Source organism: Hydra viridissima, unplaced genomic scaffold (assembly GCF_058129835.1).
Source record: "Hydra viridissima isolate aposymbiotic clone 2 unplaced genomic scaffold, HvirCarnegie_v1 scaffold_17, whole genome shotgun sequence".
Taxonomy (NCBI): Eukaryota; Metazoa; Cnidaria; class Hydrozoa; order Anthoathecata; family Hydridae; genus Hydra; species Hydra viridissima.
The window spans coordinates 713,226-732,902 of NW_028324316.1; the positions used below are offsets into that span (position 1 = coordinate 713,226).

At 33.9% G+C, this 19,677-nt stretch overlaps 1 protein-coding gene, 1 long non-coding RNA gene and 1 pseudogene across 3 annotated transcripts; 1 reads left to right on the plus strand and 2 right to left on the minus strand.

Annotated features, from left to right (window-relative positions):
- Positions 1 to 12: 12 nt before the first annotated feature.
- LOC149876928 (uncharacterized) lies at positions 13 to 1,879 on the plus strand. Of its 2 annotated transcripts, XR_016448422.1 has the most exons (3): positions 585 to 1,050; positions 1,160 to 1,248; positions 1,434 to 1,879. It is a non-coding gene; the product is annotated as an uncharacterized LOC149876928 (long non-coding RNA). The 2 variants fall into 2 exon arrangements; XR_016448421.1 differs by having other exon boundaries at positions 13 to 1,248.
- Positions 1,880 to 15,397: 13,518 nt separating this feature from the next.
- Positions 15,398 to 17,817, minus strand: LOC149876929 (uncharacterized). Its single transcript, XM_090074453.1, has 2 exons — positions 15,790 to 17,817; positions 15,398 to 15,686 (listed from the first exon to the last, which is right to left on the minus strand). The coding sequence occupies exons 1-2, from the start codon at positions 16,801 to 16,803 to the stop codon at positions 15,501 to 15,503; spliced, it is 1,200 nt and encodes a 399-aa protein (XP_089930579.1). The 5' UTR covers positions 16,804 to 17,817; the 3' UTR covers positions 15,398 to 15,500.
- On the minus strand, positions 17,049 to 17,793 carry LOC149876930 (uncharacterized; annotated as a pseudogene).
- Positions 17,818 to 19,677: the final 1,860 nt, after the last annotated feature.

The following is a 19,677-nucleotide window of genomic DNA, read 5'->3' on the forward strand; positions in this document are numbered from 1 at the left end:
AGAAAGTACGGAATATAAAAGAATTTCTAGCAAACTAATTTTTTTTTTCTGGATGTTTAAAAGCTTATTCTTTGTACGTAGGAACTGGTTTTGGTGAGCACTTATTAAAACCTCGTTTGCGTTATCCGAAAAATACGGAATTGAGCCTCTCGATTAACTTTATTGGATAATCAGTCTTTCTTCACTCTTACGCTCGGTTGAACATAAAAATTAAAAGAAACGGAAATTTTTTTTTAGATGTTTTTTTCACAGAGTGTGAACGGGGCTTTTAATTTTGTGCATACTTTGATTCATTTGAATTCACCGTTAGCAATTTCCGTGATTACTCAAGATTTTTTCAGATAAATAATTTTAGCTATTTAATCTATTTACTTAGGATCTTCACTCAGTCGGGGATAAAATCTACTAAGCGTCAAAAATGAACGCAACATTTGTATCATTTTTAAATTTCCATAACAATTTTTTTTTTTTATTAATTTGCAACGAAGAACAGTTTCCTACTCAATTTTTTTACTTTAAAAATTTTTTCTTATACTTATACTAATACTAATGAAAAACAACGTAAATAAGGGAGAAACAGTGTGTAACTAATTTCAGATAATTCATATTGTAAAATCAAAATCAGCTCAAAAAAAGGTTGGATGACATGCGAAGGTTTTATACAAACTCTGAACAACTGTGGAAGATTTGCTAGAAAACGCTCTGATTTACCCATGATTGATCTGCCAACTTACAAACAGCTAATTCAATACGGTTACAAGATTGAAAAAGAGTTAATGGATATAAAACTGATTCTGTATCAATTGTGACAAAGGTCAGTAGTTACTTGCAAAAGCTTTGGTATAGAGTTAATCCGAACCTCCTTCTGATAAAAGACGAACCATTGAAAAACAAAATGTCCAGAAAATTTCAAAAACTGTTATGCGCTGAGCGGATTCAATCTAAAAACCATAAATTCAGTAGACGCTGGCTGGAAAAGAAAATGGAAACATTACTTGACCTGTCTGCTTGTCGGTGCGATCTACCAATTATTGAAGATTGTAAAGATAGGTACAAATTTTTTAATGTTAAGCGCAAGTGATTTTATAAGGATAGATGGAAATCCTCCAAGGTTTACAGACCCCTATGTAAAAAATATTTTGTACATTTGATGTAATAGTAAAATAATAAACAATTCGACGAGTTGGATGTCGGAAAAGTGAGTGCACAATGAAACACATAGTTTGTCGCTGTGAGAAAAGTAGAAAGGTAATTCATGCAATTTTTTTTTACAAGTATTATTAGGCATTTACAGTTACACTTCACAAAAATGGTAGGTTAGGGAAAGAAAATAGCGTCAATTGCTCATCTCTAATCATTTGACCGTGGCTTCATATTTCATTTGCTGTCACTTTAAATTAAAATGCTTTTAATATTAAAGTTACTTATTTTAGGTCCCTGTTCTGGAAAGAGAAAATTTAAAGAACCTAATATCCAAGTTAGGGCCGAAAGGAAGTTGGCAGTTAAGTAATGTGGACCAAGCAGAGGCAATATCTGTTTTTAACATTTCCTCAAATGAGTTACATCAAGCTATTCAAACTAGTAATCAACTTTCTCTTTGACCTGCTAAACAATTCTCAATCGGTAGAAAGAGCTGTAAAACTCACATCTGAAGCCTCTAAAATGGTTTATGGAAGAGTGAAGAAAGATTCATTCTGGCTATAAACCAGAGCAGAACTGAAAACAAAAGACATGTGACTAAGTCAGAATATTCTAAAAGTTCTTCAGAGAAATTTTGCAAACTTTCATGTTACAAATGTAAATATTGAAGTTGACAAACATTTTCTGTATAACTTTAAAATTAATAAATGTGAGTTCAAAGTACTCTTTTAGGGTAAAACATTATTCAGCAACTGTACTAAAAACACCCAGCTTGGTGTTTCTTTCATGATGAGGACTATAAAAAGGTTTTTGTATTCTAGTAAGGAATGTTAAAAACAGCTACAAATAAAGATGTGATTTGGAAGAAAACATGTTTTTAACCAAAACACCTTTTAACTCCCTGCGTTTGGTAAAAAGCTCTAACTACTTTTAAACGCCACCAATTTCAAAGAGCTTTCTGTGAATAATCGAAACTTGAAAATCTTTTTATACATAAGGATTATGCAAAACATTTAATTTTTCTATATATTTAGAAAAACGCACAAATTTTCAAGTGATTTCCCAAAATTATCATAACTCCAAATCGTCTAAATTTTCAAGTGATTTCCCAAAATTATCATAACTCCAAATCGTCTAAATTTTCAAGTGATTTCCCAAAATTATCATAACTCCAAATCGTCTAAATTTTCAAGTGATTTCCCAAAATTATCATAACTCCAAATCGTCTAAATTTTCAAGTGATTTCCCAAAATTATCATAACTCCAAATCGTCTAAATTTTCAAGTGATTTCCCAAAATTATCATAACTCCAAATCGTCTAAATTTTCAAGTGATTTCCCAAAATTATCATAACTCCAAATCGTCTAAATTTTCAAGTGATTTCCCAAAATTATCATAACTCCAAATCGTCTAAATTTTCAAGTGATTTCCCAAAATTATCATAACTCCAAATCGTCTAAATTTTCAAGTGATTTCCCAAAATTATCATAACTCCAAATCGTCTAAATTTTCAAGTGATTTCCCAAAATTATCATAACTCCAAATCGTCTAAATTTTCAAGTGATTTCCCAAAATTATCATAACTCCAAATCGTCTAAATTTTCAAGTGATTTCCCAAAATTATCATAACTCCAAATCGTCTAAATTTTTCGGAACTATGCGTATTATTATGTCTCACATAAATCCCAAAATGAGCCAGTGTGCCCAGAAAAAAAAAATATGTTTAGACAGTGGCTTAATAGTAATTGATTTTAATCGTTACTAATTTTATTGGTAAAGTGATCTTTAATGGTAATTAATTTTAATTATAATTAGTATACTAAAAACTTATTTCAAAGGTTTAGCATTAAAATTTGTAACATATTGCTTCACGATGCTTACTTTAAATAAATTATCACGGTAAATATGAATGATTATTACAGTTATATTGAGCTATATAAACTTGTAAATATAATATTTTCTATATTAATATAGGATAAGTGCAATTTCACGGCGGAAAATGAAACAGTAATCAAATTTTATTCTCTTTTTTGTTAACATTTAGCAGATGAGGATTGATGTAGACACATGAAATTTTACTTAAAATATTCCACTAAAACTAAAATTAATTTATTTAAGTCATAATGTTTTCGAAAGGTAAGGCTTTTTATATTGTCGCATGATTAAAAATGTATTATTGTAAAATGCTATTTTAATATGAATTTATTTGCATAATCCAAATTAATTTACTTTGAGAAAGGAACTGTCATGTGCAATTTATCGTGGTCAAATATTTTACTTTTGTATATAAAAAAATTTAAGAAAATAGCGATAGAAATTTTACAATTTTCATGTAACAAAAAGTTAAACTAAACATCGAAAAGTTACATTTATTCAAAATTTTTTTAAAACAATTTTTTTTAAATAAATATATGTGCGAACATATTAAATCTTATGTTATTGCAATTAAAGTTTTGAATAAAGATTCTTATTTAAAGCACATTTTAATTTGTGTAACGTAATTTAACACAACATGAGTTCACCAAATTTATTGATGATGATGTAACGCAACATGAGTTTACCAAATTTATTGATGATGATGTAACGCAACATGAGTTTACCAAATTTATTGATGATGATGTAACGCAACATGAGCTCACCAAATTTCTGACACTGTTAAAGTTTTTGTTGTTTACAAAATGAAATCTTGCGTTTTTCATTGAAACTCTCAAGGGGTTTGAAATAATTTAAATATTGATTTTTGAAAGTTGCTCTTGTTCTTCTATAAAAAAAAACTGTTATTGATTTGATAACTCTCATAAACGTTGATGAAAAATCACTTAGAAAGAGAGCCACTAGTTATTTAGAATTGCGTTTGTTAACTACTTTTAATGAATGAAGTTTGTAATTCTTTCGTTACGTACTCTAAAAAATCTCACTCTAAAATAATAGATATAAAATATCTACAATAAAAATCACTCGGTAACGTAATTACGTTACCGAGTAATAAACTAGTTACCATGATACTATACATTTATCATAGTCACAAGAATATATTCTTGATTTAACTTATGTTACATCACTTAAGTGATGTAACATAAGTTAAATCAAGAATATATTCTTGTGACTATGATAAATGTATAGTATCATGGTAACTAGTTTATTATCCTTAGCCGGGTCGTAGCCGGGTCGTAGCCGGGTCACCTTTGATGTTTTTTTTTTTTGCTTTTTTTTTGTAAATATTTTAGAATTCACATCTTGTGAAAACTTCCGCATTACCGATTCGCAGAAATCCGACCTAAAAGTCGAAACAATTTTTCACTTTGTTTTCTAGGTAACCTAAGTTGAATGCCATTTTCGGTAGTAAGTTCGCCCTTTATTATTTAGACTCAAAACTTTTTAGTTTATTCTATTCTTCAGACTAATAGCTTTCATACAAAAAAGTTAAAAGTTTAATTTACATTTTAAATAAGCAAATATTTGTTAAAGTTGCTCCGCGTGTAACGTAAGTTAAAAATGGAACTGTCCATATATATACAATAGAAAATTTTATCAAATGTAAATATGTCTATAGAAAAATTCTAAATTTTATCAAATATAGAAAATATGTATATAGAAAATTTTATCAAATATTATCTGGGGTTGGCTGGGGATGAGTCTGAGGGATAGGTAGCTTACATGGCCAACCATATCATCAGGTCATGATTTAGAGTTTGATGCGCTGGGACTCCTGATTGGCACGACGCTATGCATCAGAAAATTGTTGAAAAAGTATGTTGAGGAGGAAGGGCGCAAAGTTTCGATAATCCATGTAGCCGAACTGGAAAAGGAAGGCGTTGGGCTTGCCGATTTCTATAGTGAGGGTAGTGACCCGACACGAAATAATGTTTAAGAGACCGTCTACCTGAGGAGCGAGGCTGCAGCAATACTTGATAAAAATGATATCGTGGAGATGCAAGTAAGATCCAGGGAAAAGATCATAGACCGGCTGGAAAAGTTTGTAAAAGAATGATCTGGCTGGCACCTAAATTGCTGCAAACCCTTTACCGCTTTTCCTTAGGAGGAGCTACTTGAAGACATCTACCTGCATCCCCAGGCACTCTGTTATCAAAGTAAATAATCTAGATAACAGTTGTTTCAAGTGGGCCATCCTTTCCTCAAAATATCCAGCGGGGTCCAACGCTGATCGCCCAACTAAGTACGGCTAACATCTGGGGGAGCTCCACTTTACAGGGATCAATTTCAGGGTAAAGGTTACGGATGTTAGAAAATTGAGCTTCTGAACCCTGAGCTCTCGGTGAACGTCTCCAGATGAAAGAAAGGGCTGATGGCGCGCTAGAAGGCTATGTCCTCGAAACAGACATTAACCCAGAGCATTGTCACCCTCTTGCCCCCGAAGCTCTTGTGGTCTCAGAAAATTGGCTCAGCAAATATCAGAAAAACCCTGTTGAGAAACGCCAATGTGAGTATAAGGACTGTATCAAGCTCGCACCGAACCTCAGGAGTAAGTAGAGGTACGTCATACGCTACCTCAACCTCAAGCTTTATAATTCGCTTGGATGGTGGTGATAAAAATAAATAGGTCTGTAAAATTCAAGCAGGAGCCTTGGATTGCTCTATATATAGAGATGAACACGGAAGTAAGGAGAGAAGCTAACACTAAGTTTAAAGAAGCACACTCAAAGATAAAAGAAGATACCCAAGAGTCTGAAAAATCTAGTATAGAGTCTGAAATAGCCGGTTAAAGTTCCAAAAGGATACCCTCACTTAATGATCAACAGTGTGTTCGGGAAACCTATGGAGAACCACAGGAAAAGACATATAAGCCAATCTCGTTTGCACAAGTGAAATGGATCGTTTGTGAACCGGCTCTTAGCCGAATCTACCTACCTATTGCACAGAATACTTGATGACAATCTGGTGGCCATTCGCAGTACAAAAAATAGTCTGAAGCTAAACAGGCCAATCTATGTTGGACAAGCTGTCCTTGACTTGTCAAAAAGCCTGATTTATGACTTTAGTACAACAAGATCAAGACCAGGCATGGCTTGAAGCCACAGCTTCTGTATACGGACACGGACAGTACGTTTATTATGGATCATGATAATGCCAACCAAGATGACCCAAGAACGTCATTTACATGGGTTGATAGCGTGCACATCGAAGTACCCTAAAATGCAAACTTTGAAATTTGCCCATCGAAAATAATTTAGTTTAAGTGTTCAAGTTGAATGAAACTTTGACTTCATAGCGTGCCAATAAAAACACCTGTAGAGTGAGAACCACTATTTAATTCGAGAAAAATTGATATAAATGTAGCCTATAGTCACACCAACCTCTGGATAAAATTTCAGTGGTACTGGTAAACCGGTTAAGAATTTATGGCAATTTTTGTCTAAATTTTGTTAGTTTTTTGCTACTCACACTTCAAAAGGTTACCAATTACTGTGATATTTGGTCTCAACTTTCAAAATAATTGTTACATGAGTGTTCTACTAAATAATACCAACAATTTTTGTTATAATTGTTCAATTGCTACATGTATCGTTTTCATTCTATAGACCAAAATATTGATTTGCTATTTAAAGCGTGCTTTGACTTGGTTTATGCATAGAGTGAAAATCTCAGCCTTTCCTAATGTATAAAATACTGCCAAAATGCAAGAAAATGTGCAAAACCAGGTCAAAGGATTACCAGTTGGTAAAACAAACAAAATATTGGTCTCTGTTAACAAATTTTTATTGACTATTGAAACCTTAAACACATTTACTTTTAAAATAAACTAAAAAATTACTATTAAAACCCTATTTTCTATATTATATTACCATTAAATACAGCATCTGTAGCATCTGATTACAACTTAACACTAGTTTTTTTGATTTTCTTTCCAAAAAATTTAGTAATAAATAGCTAAATTTACTCTTTTAGCACAAATACTTTACAATAGTATTTTAAATGTGATATTAAAATTCATAAATTTTAAATTAACAGCATTTAAGGATTAAGTTGGTTAAAATGTTCATTACAAACAGTAAGCTATGATTTTCTGCTCCTTATCTCTAATAACTCAAATCATGCTAGCAGTTCTTTTAACATACTTACTGTTTAGATCAGTTATGCAGCACAAAAATCTTTCTTTGTACTTTGGATGATTATTTTTTCAATTTTGATAAAATTGTTGATGAGTAGTTTTGACAGTTTGTTCACTATAGGGCCGCAGGGGGATCCTTTGCGACTGATGAAATCTTTGATGTTGTAGAAGACGGTGTGAATTTTTGGTCTTATACTTGCACCAGTTATCATTTAGTAACACCATTTGAACTTTTTATTTTTTTTACCGATGTCCGGCTGTAGAATGAGTCCAAAGCAAGCCTTTGAAAACTAATTTGAAACTTTTGAATGCTTCAATTATGTGAAAGATAATGGGAATCAAGTTTATATCAGCAAGTTGTTGCAGCATATCCACATTTTTAAGAAGCTTTCTTCATTTTTTTCCATCAAACTTGCCCTATAATATGGGCTGAGTTGAATTTGGAGGGTAGCTGGTCACTTAACTTTAATCCAAAATTTGTAGCAGTTTTTTTAATCCGTTGTTTGACAGGCCCGTATTTAATTGTAGATTTACAAGAGCTAGAGTGGTCAATTTTGGAGTGCTTGATGGTGGCTGGGCACTACTTTGATCTGAAACCAAAACATGGATGTTTTATGCTTATAATAAACTTTGTTTAGAAAAATTTGGCTAAAACTTTTAAATTATTTGTTTGTAAAGAAATTAAAAACTTGTCAAAAATATACTTCCTGAAATCTATTTAGTCTCATTTCTTAATGTCAAGGCTTTCTTTCAATTTGTGTATGTAAAAATTATTTAATATAAATATTTACCGGGGGTAATGGTATGTGGATGCCCGCCGGATTCTTAACAAGTAAAATAGTTCCCTCCGAGGATAATCTTTTACTGGAAATAGCTTGAGATGCAGTTTGTTCGGCTGCTTTTGCACCTTTTTCTGTTAAAGATTGAAGGTTTTCTCTAAGAGTATTGCTGGGGCAAACCTTTTCATAATAGGCTGAGGCATGTGCTGCAACGCAGAGTTGGTTCTTTCTGAAGTTGTTCTGTTGGTTTGCTCTTAAAGAGAATGTTTTTCTCGCAGCTTTGAACGATTAATTTGGCAGATTAGGCAATAACACGTCGTTTCAAATCTAATTTGCATTGACTTCAATCAAACAAAGGGGGGAGTGCAACTTCTTTGTCCTCTTGTTTCCTACGCAAAGTAGTTCTGCGCGATTTCAATTAACTTAGTCAATATAAAGAATAATTGGTTTTGTCACGGTTTTTCTGTTTTAGGAGAAATAAATATTTTTTATGTAAGTGATAAGAAATAAATATTTTTTGGATGAGTGTAAGGGAAACCTCATCAAAGAGTTCGTTGAGACTGAGACCCAAAATGTACTCGGTTCTCGAACCCAAAAATAGTATTAAAACGGCGAAGGGGGTCAGCAAGACTGTGGTTAAAAATGAGCCGCGCCATGAGATCTATAAACAGTGTCTGAAAGATCAGAAAGCAATGAGGCATACGCCAGTCTCAATCTGGAGTCAGGGCCACCAAATTGGTGACTACGAGCAAGTAAAGTCAACACCAAAAGATGAATGTAGTCGGACGGTGTCAGGACCCTGGCCTACGATCTCTACGTGTGTGTCGTATGATCCTATCTAGTGGCAACTCAGTTCCATCCGGAACTATTGTATAGCTCTTCATGGACGAAGTGTCTGGTAGGTTCATCAGTAAAGCTAGAAAGGGCAGGCTGCCACTTCTGTCTCATTACTGAATTAGTGTGCGTAATCATAGACCTAATAAGGTCTTCTAGAGGATCTTGGTAGTAGTCCCCAGAAAATCGCGGTCGGGATCTACCTGAAGCAGATGCGGCCAAGTCAGCTGACCACGCTTATATATGCAAACGAGAGCATCTGCGACTTCCAACACGGTCTTGTTGGTGAGTGGATCCGCTTCTTTGTAACAGATTGCCACATCGACAACCACGGTATCATGTGGCAAGTATAGGAAGTTCGCTTGGTGGACTGCATTAGGTTTGCTCTTGCCAGCCATATGCCTAAGTATGTTGTGAGGGGCTGGCAACTAAATCTACATTTTGGCAGTTCTCAACATACTATCTGCAGCTGATGCGACTTAAAGATTATCAGATTTCATCGTGTCGCCTTTCCTTACAAAGGAGTAGAGAATTTTTCTATTCCGGAAAGTCTCTCGATTTGTATGTGTTGAAGGAGTGTCTGACCGAAACTCTGAGTGTCTGACCGAAACTCTGAGTGTCTGACCGAAACTCTGAGTGTCTGACCAAAACTCTGAGTGTCTAACCAAAACTCTGATATGTCCAGAAGTGTTTCATCCAATGCTGGACGTAAGTTTCTCAGAGTTTCGGTTAGGCGCTTGTATGGACTTGACATTCTGTTAGAAGTTCGTGAAGCCATGATATAAACTCAAGAGATATTTTCAGAAAGAAAAAAAAAGTAATAACAATGGCTATGATAAATCTTCAGAACCACTTCTTGAACATTATTGAGGCTGAGTTTCAGCGTCACAACCAGCTCGGAGGGCTGTCGGTTTTAAGGAGGCTATAAGATCTTTTGGCTCTCTCGTGCGTTATCTCAAGGCAGCATACAATCAATTATATGCGTAGTGGAAGTCAGCCGTAATTACACGCCCAAGACAGATTAATGCAGTCTTTGGACTAGAAGGAGAGTCAGGCAATTATGTAGACCTCGCTACCGCAATCCTGGCCTACAGAAACATTCCTAGTGTCAATGCTGATGCAAACGTAGTATAAGCACTCCCAGAGCCTGTGTTCACCTATGTTATGCCAGACGAGATCACCCTTATCCGTCACTATGCACTCGTCTCATCATCCCTAGGAGTTTGTGGTCACAGGCTCTAAGTCAGCCGATGATTGTCTGACTTGAAGGGGTGAAAAAAACTCAAAAATAGAGGTTTACCACATCAGTCGCAAAGATTTGTAGCCTGTCGGGAAAAGCTTTGGATTAGCTGGTTGATGCGTTTTTGTTTTGTATATAATGTTTCGCGCCAGACGAGTAGTATAATCCTATGACACCACCGGCGAATGCGGCTGCAGCGATCTATCCGTATCTTCTCATCATCGCTTAGCATATAATAATGTGACAATTCGTATTTTTAGGACGATAATTTCTTCGACGGTTTCCTCACTTTTGGCTCTCATCATCTCGCGGTAGAGACGGCTCGCCATCACATAGTCGTCAAGTTGTGACTGGGAAGCATCCTCGGCTGCAAGGCGAGCGTTGATTATATTTAGGTTCTCGGCGCGTTGTTGGGAGTACTCTTGCTGCGCCTTAATAAGAACCTCCTTGGCTTTGTTATGGCGCTCTATCTCATCCTTTGTCTTGTTTTCAGAATTTTTGTGCTGCGACTTGAAAACAGTCGCACTCGCGATGGCATTGAATATGGCCCTCCAAATAGCAGCTGTGATTCTGTATGCTGTCTCTCGTCAATTTTTCAATTGCCGAGAGCGAGGCTGCCATGAATCCATTTCTTGCCATCATTCACCATCATTTGCCGAGCTCACTCAGCAAATATCAGGTAGTCGATTAACTTCCCAGCATCTCAGATATCAAATCTTAGCTCAGTCCTCGATACAAGTTTGGTTCTTTCCGAGCCTTAAGAGACAATGGCTTCAATGCCGATAACTGCGCTATAATATACGTCAGCAACTGCTTCTTTATAGTAAGGTGCGGGGTAGAGACCTTGCTAACGATTATATAGCTTTTATTGTCAATATAACAAGACATCAGTTGGAGAATAATGTCCAGTCAAAATCTATCTGGGTGAAAGGCCTTGTGTTTATCTTGTAAAAACAGCCCGTGGATCATTGCGCAGAGGTACTTGGCAGTCCCCAGGCTAGTAAGAGACCTGAGTGCTGAGCGACCCTTCCCTTATATAGACTCATCTAAAGTTGATGAGATCCGATTGCACCTCAATTCGAGACGATATGCCGCTGCACTAAAATTTACCTATGGTGATAAGTGTGTCGAGCTGCTATGATTTTGTATGTTATCTCTTGGTTTTGCTGGCAATCTGTATATCAGCCCTGACATGTGTAACAGTTTGTAACCTTTATAGACATAACTTAAAGTCAATAATGACGGAGATCCTAGATGCACTGCTTGGGGATGACTCGGAATTATTCATCGAGGTTAAGAGATTCTATCCCTTGGGTTATCACACAGCCCTAAAAAATGATCTTGATAATAACCCAGTACCGCAGCATGCTGTGTGTTTTTTCGGCAGAAATATATCACTATTTCGGTCTAGGTAAAGCTCCGTTGGCTTTAATGTTGAGCAACGTTCAAAATATTGATTTAACTCGTCCTGCTTGGTTTGTTCAACGTGATCAGCACTTTGTTGAAATAATGAATTCACAGGGTAAAGAAACAGCGCTTCACAAGCGAGTTTATCGCGGACCCCAGCTATATAGCACTCGCCATAGCAGCTGTAGCACTCGTCTTTTTCATTGTGCAATCATGAAATTGAAAGAAAAAGTTTGATTCACCAGTCGAATCCCGTTCCCTGGTAGTGGTGCCATTCTAGGCCTCACTCCAACAAGAACCAACAACTAGCGTGGTTGAGCAAGCGCCTGGTGCTAGCAGCCGGCGCGTACAACAACCCCAAAAAGACAATGCCTTTGAGATCATTGGCGGGATCTAAGGTTTCCTCATACCGATGTATCTTTTGATGCCTTCGAGAGTTTCGGGTTTTCCATCTATCTTTCTGTTGGATGTTTTTGCACGTTTGCCATAAGACTGTAGAGATAGTCCCGATATTTTTCATCAACTTTATCAATCTCTGATTCACGGACTAATCCATCTTGCTCCTAATCCACCCAATCAGTTTCTTCAAATATAAGTGGGGTTTCCTCACCCACTTCTACAGGCATTCCGCTTCTCAAACTAGTACAGTCTTCTCTTATTTATTATCACCTCTATTAAAGAGTCGGTTATTCTTCAAATATTGATATCTCCCCATTAGACCAAGATGGTTTCTCTATCCAGCATGTATAGCACGAAGCTCAACCCCAAAAGGAAGTTTAAGGCTGTTTCTTCTTCCTCACTAACGGCAAAAATCGCTCTATGTTCTCAAGGACATTTCGCTCTGGCTTTCGAAAAAATCTTTCGTCATTGGAAAATTCAGTAACAGTTTGAAATATGTTGTGATAGATTAACAATTTGAAATATGTTGTGATTGTCTGTCCTAGCTCTGTCAGCTTCGCGCGTAAGCCAGAAAAGTTATTACCTGCACTCAACCCTATGAATTTGGGTATTGCAATAGAGGGTAGAAACAACCTGTTATACTCAAATGGCTTATGTAATGACAGAATAGCTGAAGAATAATGTCGCTGTCCTGCTGATACTAATCGCGTTGTTTCTCCTAAGATAAATATGGTCTCTAACAAGTTATTCTCCAAAATCCTTACCTTTAATGATTGGTATGCGAGCAACCGACAGTTCCTCGCTACCGACTTCCGCAGCACAAGCGATCAATACCTTCATGACTTATGCTTAAAACTAGGAAACACAGGTAGTGGTATAAATATAAATATAGCTTGTACCTCGTCTGGAGCTACATGGTCGATGTGAACGTGTTCATCGTGCTTGACACTATAGCAAAGTTTGAAGAGGGTCGCTTTAAAGGTCTAAAAATGAATAAGTTATTGTCTAAAACTTGTCAGTCTAATTACTTTACACAAGATTGCTTTACTTACTAAAACTTCAAATTTGAAATTTGATGATTGAAACTGTTTTTCTTTCTTATAGACGATATATATAAGCTCTTCAAAAAACGTTTTTATTTTATTATGTCTTAGACTTTTAAACATCATTAATTTATCCCCGTTATTTGCAACGTGCATCTATTATATTATCTAAAAAAATTGATTATATTAACTTTAGATTTACTTTTCACTGTTACTAACTGACAAATGAAGTTTTTAGCTTATAAAATTTCCTTTTTTGTTGAATATGTCTCATTCATGAAAATCACCGTATCTCATTTAAGAGTAAAACAAAAAAATGAAAAAATTGCTTTCTTCAAAGCAACTTGTAAGCAACAAAATCTTTTGATGTTGTTTTTCATGAGTTTTTTTAAGTTTTTAGACTTGAGAATTTTAATTTCATATTGGCTTTAGCGTTTTTAGGGTTTCGCACAATTATTAATCAACTATTACAACAAAGTAATGCTGAACATGAAATTGCTATTGGTCAATTAGAAACAGAAAAAAAAAGAAAAACAAGGAAATCGCATCTTGGTTTTTAATTGAACATTTTCTACTAGCAACAGACGAATGATTTTTGGTTTACGTTTGACATAATTCCAGAAGTTTATCAAAAGCTTGAGAAACAAGCACATGAAGCTTTTAAGTAATTTTGTTTCAAAATGCATGAGCTCGACAACTTGACATAAAAAAAATGATTGCCGCATTTGTCTTAATAAGAATGGTGCCTCGTAAATTAACTGGCCCTGAACAGTTAACAGTTGTTTTGAGCACTTGCAGGTTTTATTTTATAACAAATTAGCACCTTGTTAAAACTAAATTGTCAGGCTTTTTGTTTAACTAGTCTCGCAATAGATAAATAATCTTGTATACTTTTAAAAGATTGAATAAACTTTGAGAGCTCTGCTACCTCTACACCTTATTCTTAGAAGAAAAAGAAAGTTGCATGAGAGTGTAAGGAAAGCTAAAGACTTGCAAAGTTGATTAAAGTTTTCTGTTTTAAATCTATTCTAAATATTTACTAGGAAGTAGTTTTTGCAAAATCAAGTTTAAGGTTCAGTGACAAACTCTTAACTGGTCCTGGATTTGATTCATCAGGATTACTTTTAGTCATTTAAAACTTTTGATAAGAAGTCTGGGACTTGAAAACTTAGAGTTTATTCGTTTGGAAGGAATTTATAATGTCAGTTAATGTTAGAGTTTACCAAAAAAAAGACGGAGCAAACTCTCCTCAAACTCTCCTCATCTCTCCTCAAACTCTCCTCAAACTCTCCTCCTTGTTGCTGTTTAGAGAAAGATGAGCTCTATATTAACTTTTACTCTTCTCAGATTATTTTTTGCGTGATGGACTGTCAAGGACTACTATTTAGTTGTTTTTAAGTATATTTTTTTAAAAATGAAGAACATAATTTAAATAAAATAACTTAGAAAATTTAACATGAAATAGTTATCGTAATTTCAATAGCTTAGATTACTTAAGTAATTAAAATAACTAAAATAAAGAAACCAGTTAAAATAAAAAATTAAATAAAAGCGTGAATCACAAAATACAATACGCATGTTCGTATAATCCGTACAGGCAAATGGTTATTAATAGTGTGAGGAGGGAAAATGAGAAAGTTGTAAATATTATCTTTAAGTTTTACCCGACTCAAACATATAACATTCGAACGAAGAAAAGGGCAAGTCTACCAAGAAAAGAAGTACACACGGAGACTTATTGAATTCGTCATATAAATAAGATAATAAAGCGAAAAGAAAAGTAAAAAAATAACGACAACCAAGAAAAGATGTGCGCACGGAGACTTAATCAGCCTGTCATATAAATAAATGATGAATAAGTGCTAAAACTGTAAACAGCCAAAAACTTTAAAAAGCTCGAAAAAAAGAGGAGAGAAGAGGAGAAAGGGAGGAGGACGAGGAAGAGAAAAGAGTTTTAAGAGATTTAAAAGTGGATTTTATGAGAAAAGGATTTTTAAAGATTTAAAGAGAATTTTGAGTCAATTTCTCATGGTTGGATGGTTTTGTCGCAACTAATGTTGCATGAAAATAAAGTTTGGACAATCTATAAAATTTTAACAAGTATGGTAAATTTTATCTTTAGGGATGTACAAAATAGATTTGGTTTTGCACGAATCTGCTTTTTAAATGTTTTTGGATATCATCAAGTAATGAGGCCCAATAATTTTTTCCACTCCGTTACCGTAACATAAATGTAACTACATCTGTGAATTATTATTACTTTTGTAACAAATTCTATTTTTTAAATGAAATATACTGGGTACTATAACTACAGCCTACATGTTAAGTATATTAGCCAAATTTAATGACATAAAAAGTTTAATTTATGTGACAATGTCTACTCCATTACTGACATTTGCTAATTATTTATTATTTAAAAGCAAAACAGTGTAAGTTACAGTTTAAATTAAAGGGAAAATCTTTGTATAAAAATAAATTCAGTATATTGTCTTTTTAAAAAAGGTAAAGCGTCTTTAAAAAAAGAAACTCGACAAAAATCTTTTTCGGATTTAAAATGTACAAATACTGTCCGATTCGTTACTGGATCATTACCATACATCATTAATGTGAAGAAAGTCGTGGTCGCTCACAACATCATTTGCTTCAATCAACAAGATATTCAAATTTTCATCGAAATTAACCAGATCAATGATATTGCTGCTTAAATGTTGAAATTGGTCATCATTGACATCCATTGCATCGGCCGAAGTAATGCTTTCATCACTGTTAAAATTCTGAAATATTAAAAAGAAATTCACGGAAGTACTTAAAATAAATTTAACTATTATAGAAGCAAATAAATAAGCAAAATAATAAAATACACAAATATTTTTTTACCGTGCTAGTGTTTTTGGAAAACATATATCGCTTTAAATTGTAGCATGTCCAAACTGTAGCCCTCTTACAGAAGCAACTTAAATCTCGATACAAAACATTAAATTTTCTGTCTGTGTGCAGCTGATGCAATTTCATAGTGCCTGTAATAGCCTTTAATGTTTTGGAATATTTTGAGTCAAAAGAAATAATTTTGGATCCCTCAATATAGTAAAACTTTATTAATGAATGTCCATTGTTAAGAAAATTATGTAAACTTTCTGCATCTGGAAGGTCACAACCCATATTAAGCAATTGATCTGCCTGACGTTTCACAGATCCTCCTATCGCATCTGGTGCTCCCTTGCCATGCCCACTTTCAAAAAAATTCCAACTGGCTAAATTAAATTTTAATTCGTATACCAATGTAGAGAATAAGAAGAAGTTTTGCCTATTCCTATATTGTGTGGTTGGTCCATCAGAAAAAAAATGAAGATCTGTAATTTGTGGGTTACCTATATTGAGTTCAATTAGCACGGGTTCCAGATGTGCCCATATAGAAGGAGGATCGTGCCTCAAAGAGTCGGATATAGTTGTAAATGACTGATGTCCATCCATTTTATAAATTACTCCTGTATGCAATGTAGCTTGCTTGTTACTTGCTCCCAAATGTGAAGATTGAATTGCAGCAAAATTCTTGCACATATAGTTCTCAGAAAAATCTATATGTATAACAGCTTCGTTCACATTTACTGTTTCTTTTAATTGTTTGTACATTCTGAACTGGTGTCTTATTATAAAAACATGCTTGCATAGCTCGTTTCGAATTGATTCACAGAATTTTAATTTAAGATCTTTAAGTGTTCCACGCTTCACACTTTTCCTGAAAACATTCGTTGTTTTCTTTTCTCCCATCTTTTCATATTCCTGTTTTTCTTTTTCCCACTGGAACCAAACTATAATACTTTCATTTTTTAGCAATCCTTTTGCTTGAAATTGAACACGAGACTTAAAACAAATGTTACATTCTCTGAACATGCATTCTCTTCTATCAGTACTACAACAAACTTGTTTCACTACTTCTTCAATATTTTTTTCTTTCAAAACACGCAGGTTAACAAGTTTATCACAAAGTAATTGTATGTACTCGTGTTTTTTGCACAGACATGTATCTCTATCTTTAGCCGACGGTTTGCGGACAAAAAATGGGCGATAACGAGTAAACGTTGTATATGAAATGCTGTTTTTCGTATATTCCGCGCTAAATTTTTCATAAAGGTTTATTAATGAATCGAGTAGTAGTCGCTTTTGTTTTTTATCTTTATTTTTTGTTACAGTCTGTTTCTATCCAGTTGTTATTCTAGAATTGTTATCACGTGTAAGAAACTCTCTGATCAAATCCTGTGTTTCAGCATCAAGCGATGCATTACCACGATGGCATTCGCTGTTTGGAGTTGTACTTTTTGATGAAAAAGAAGAGTTTGGGGTTTTATTACCTGCTTATAAATTTGACATCCTGCTTGTTTCATTTGTAATAAAACCGTTTTCTTCAGAAGAAGTAGATGGTCTATCAGTGGTTGTAGGTGAATTTGCTTGTAAACCAGGCAGGAAACTTTTAAGCCTTAACCAACGTTTTTTGTATTTTTGGGCTGAACAATTAGACGTTTCCAACTCGTCCGTTAATGTTTGTATTTTTCTATAAGCCTTTGTTTTTCGGTAAGCAACCTTTGCTCTACCTCTTTGTTTGCGTTCGTTATTCCTACTCAACTCGCGTTCCGGTGACTCTGATAACGATGTTTCAATCTTTCTTTTTGCAGCTCTAAATTTTGCTTTCTGGACGCGCCAACAACGACGAACAATTCGTTTTTTTCTTTCTGATAATTCTGATTTCACTTTAACCTTCTTTTGCTCACGCCGCATATGCCAACGTTTGCGTTCTTTTTCACGAAATATGTCTGCATTTTTTTCTAACTGTCTGTCCCGAAACGCTTTCTGAATTTCAGCACGAGATTTCTTTGAAGTTTTCATGTTATATGCCTAGTTGTATTTCTTTTGGAAAAACAGTATAATAACTGTAACTGTTAATACACCAAAAGTTAATTTATTATTTATTTATTATTATCAAAATAGATTTCAAGATTTACATTTATTTTAAAAGCCAAACGTATTAGAGTCAAATGTAAATAAAAACCAAACAATAAATGAAATCCTAATATTAAAATACTTACGAATTACTCTTACAATAAATTGAAAGTAAAAGAACGCAGCGTATATATGGTAATCATATTTAACGCTGCAAGGTAATCATATTTTATCGCTGCAGTAAGTCCCTAATGGTTGACGTGTTTATTTAATGCAGAAAATAGCTTAGTTTAAAGCTTTTGATTTTTTTTATATTCGTGATGTCAGCTCCGTTATGTTGTTGTCAACTCCATTATTAAGAGGAAATCACGGAGTTGACAGTAACGGAGTAGACATAATTATACATAATCAATAATATCTCATTATTACTCATTGGAAAACATCTTTAAAATCTTTTATTGCTATATTGTCCAAAAGATTTAAAGAGTACTAAAACACGCCATATAAAAATTTGTAATTTTACGGAATAAAAAAGCGTAACGGAGTAGACTTCGAATAAGAATATCATTTTTAAAATAAGGTAATTAGGCTCTCATTTTTATATAAATAATGCTTGCAGCACGATATAACTTTAAATGTTAATAAATTCCATAGAACTGGACTTTTTTTCATTATTTTAATTAGTAAATAAGTAAAAACTACAAACCTGTGACTATTTTAGAATGTAATAACGGAGTGGACAAAAAATGTGGGGGACAGCAAGTTTTTGACAAGAGCTACAACAGGATAAGGTGTAAATTAATACATGTATTAAAATACCATATATTAGCATGTCTAAAGCACCAAATTATGTCCCCGATTAGCCTTAATACAAAAGAAAAAAAAGTTATTGAGCATAACAATATAGTCCTAGATGCAGGACATCTACGGAGTGGACATTTTTGATTAACAATTGTGCACACAAAATTTTAAATTTTAGTTGGAAATATCTGATAAAATGCTAGTTATATTAAGGATAAGTATTACTACCCACGGTGCTGTTTTTTATGTTACTTGTACAAGAATTGCGTTTTTATAGCTGTAGGACAAAATTTCAGTAACGGAGTTGACGGAATGAGAAAATGACTCTTATGAGAAGTATTTATGAAGATTTTAAAGAGAAACTTACGAGAAGAATTGGTAAGAAAAGATATTTGAGTAACTTTAAATAAGCGTTATTTGTATTGATTTATTGATATTTGTATGAGTTAATATTAAGAGAATATATATTGATGAGAAATAATTGCGAATATTAAGAAAGATAAATAAGAGAAGAAAAACCAGTAGTATTTTTATTTTTGTTTGCATTTCGATTATTAATATTATCGTTATTATTGTTATTATTACTATAAGCGTTAAATATTGTTATTGAAAAGTTTGATGCTCTAACCGCGCACCTTACCATATTCGCGCCGTTAAATACCGTCGAAGAGACAGAACATAGAAAATATTTAATAAAACCCCCGGACCCCCAACCTTGTTCTAAATCTCCTTATACCTTTCCAAACAACACTCTGCAACCCAGACCTCACCCTTTCCTAACAATATACTCCCCAGACCATCAACCTTGTTTATAAATGAAGGGAGTTTTTTGAAAAAGAATATAGTTCTTTTTTTGCAGACACATACCTCTTGTAACTTTAGGCCTCTTTAGTAAAAATCTTAAAAAATCCAACTGTTAAATTTTTCAAAAAATTATACATCCGCATTATTTTTAACGTAAAAATTTGTTAAGCTAAATAAATAATTGATTCAGAATCAATATCATTTTCTTGCACCTTATCTCCCGAA

Excerpts from the sequence above, each read along its gene's own strand:
- LOC149876929 (XM_090074453.1), bottom strand. The coding sequence starts at position 16,803 with ATGTTCAGAGAATGTAACATTTGTTTTAAGTCTCGTGTTCAATTTCAA. Across the intron at positions 15,687-15,789 it reads TTTCCAAAAACACTAGCACG|AATTTTAACAGTGATGAAAG; the intron begins GTAAAAAAATAT and ends TTAATATTTCAG.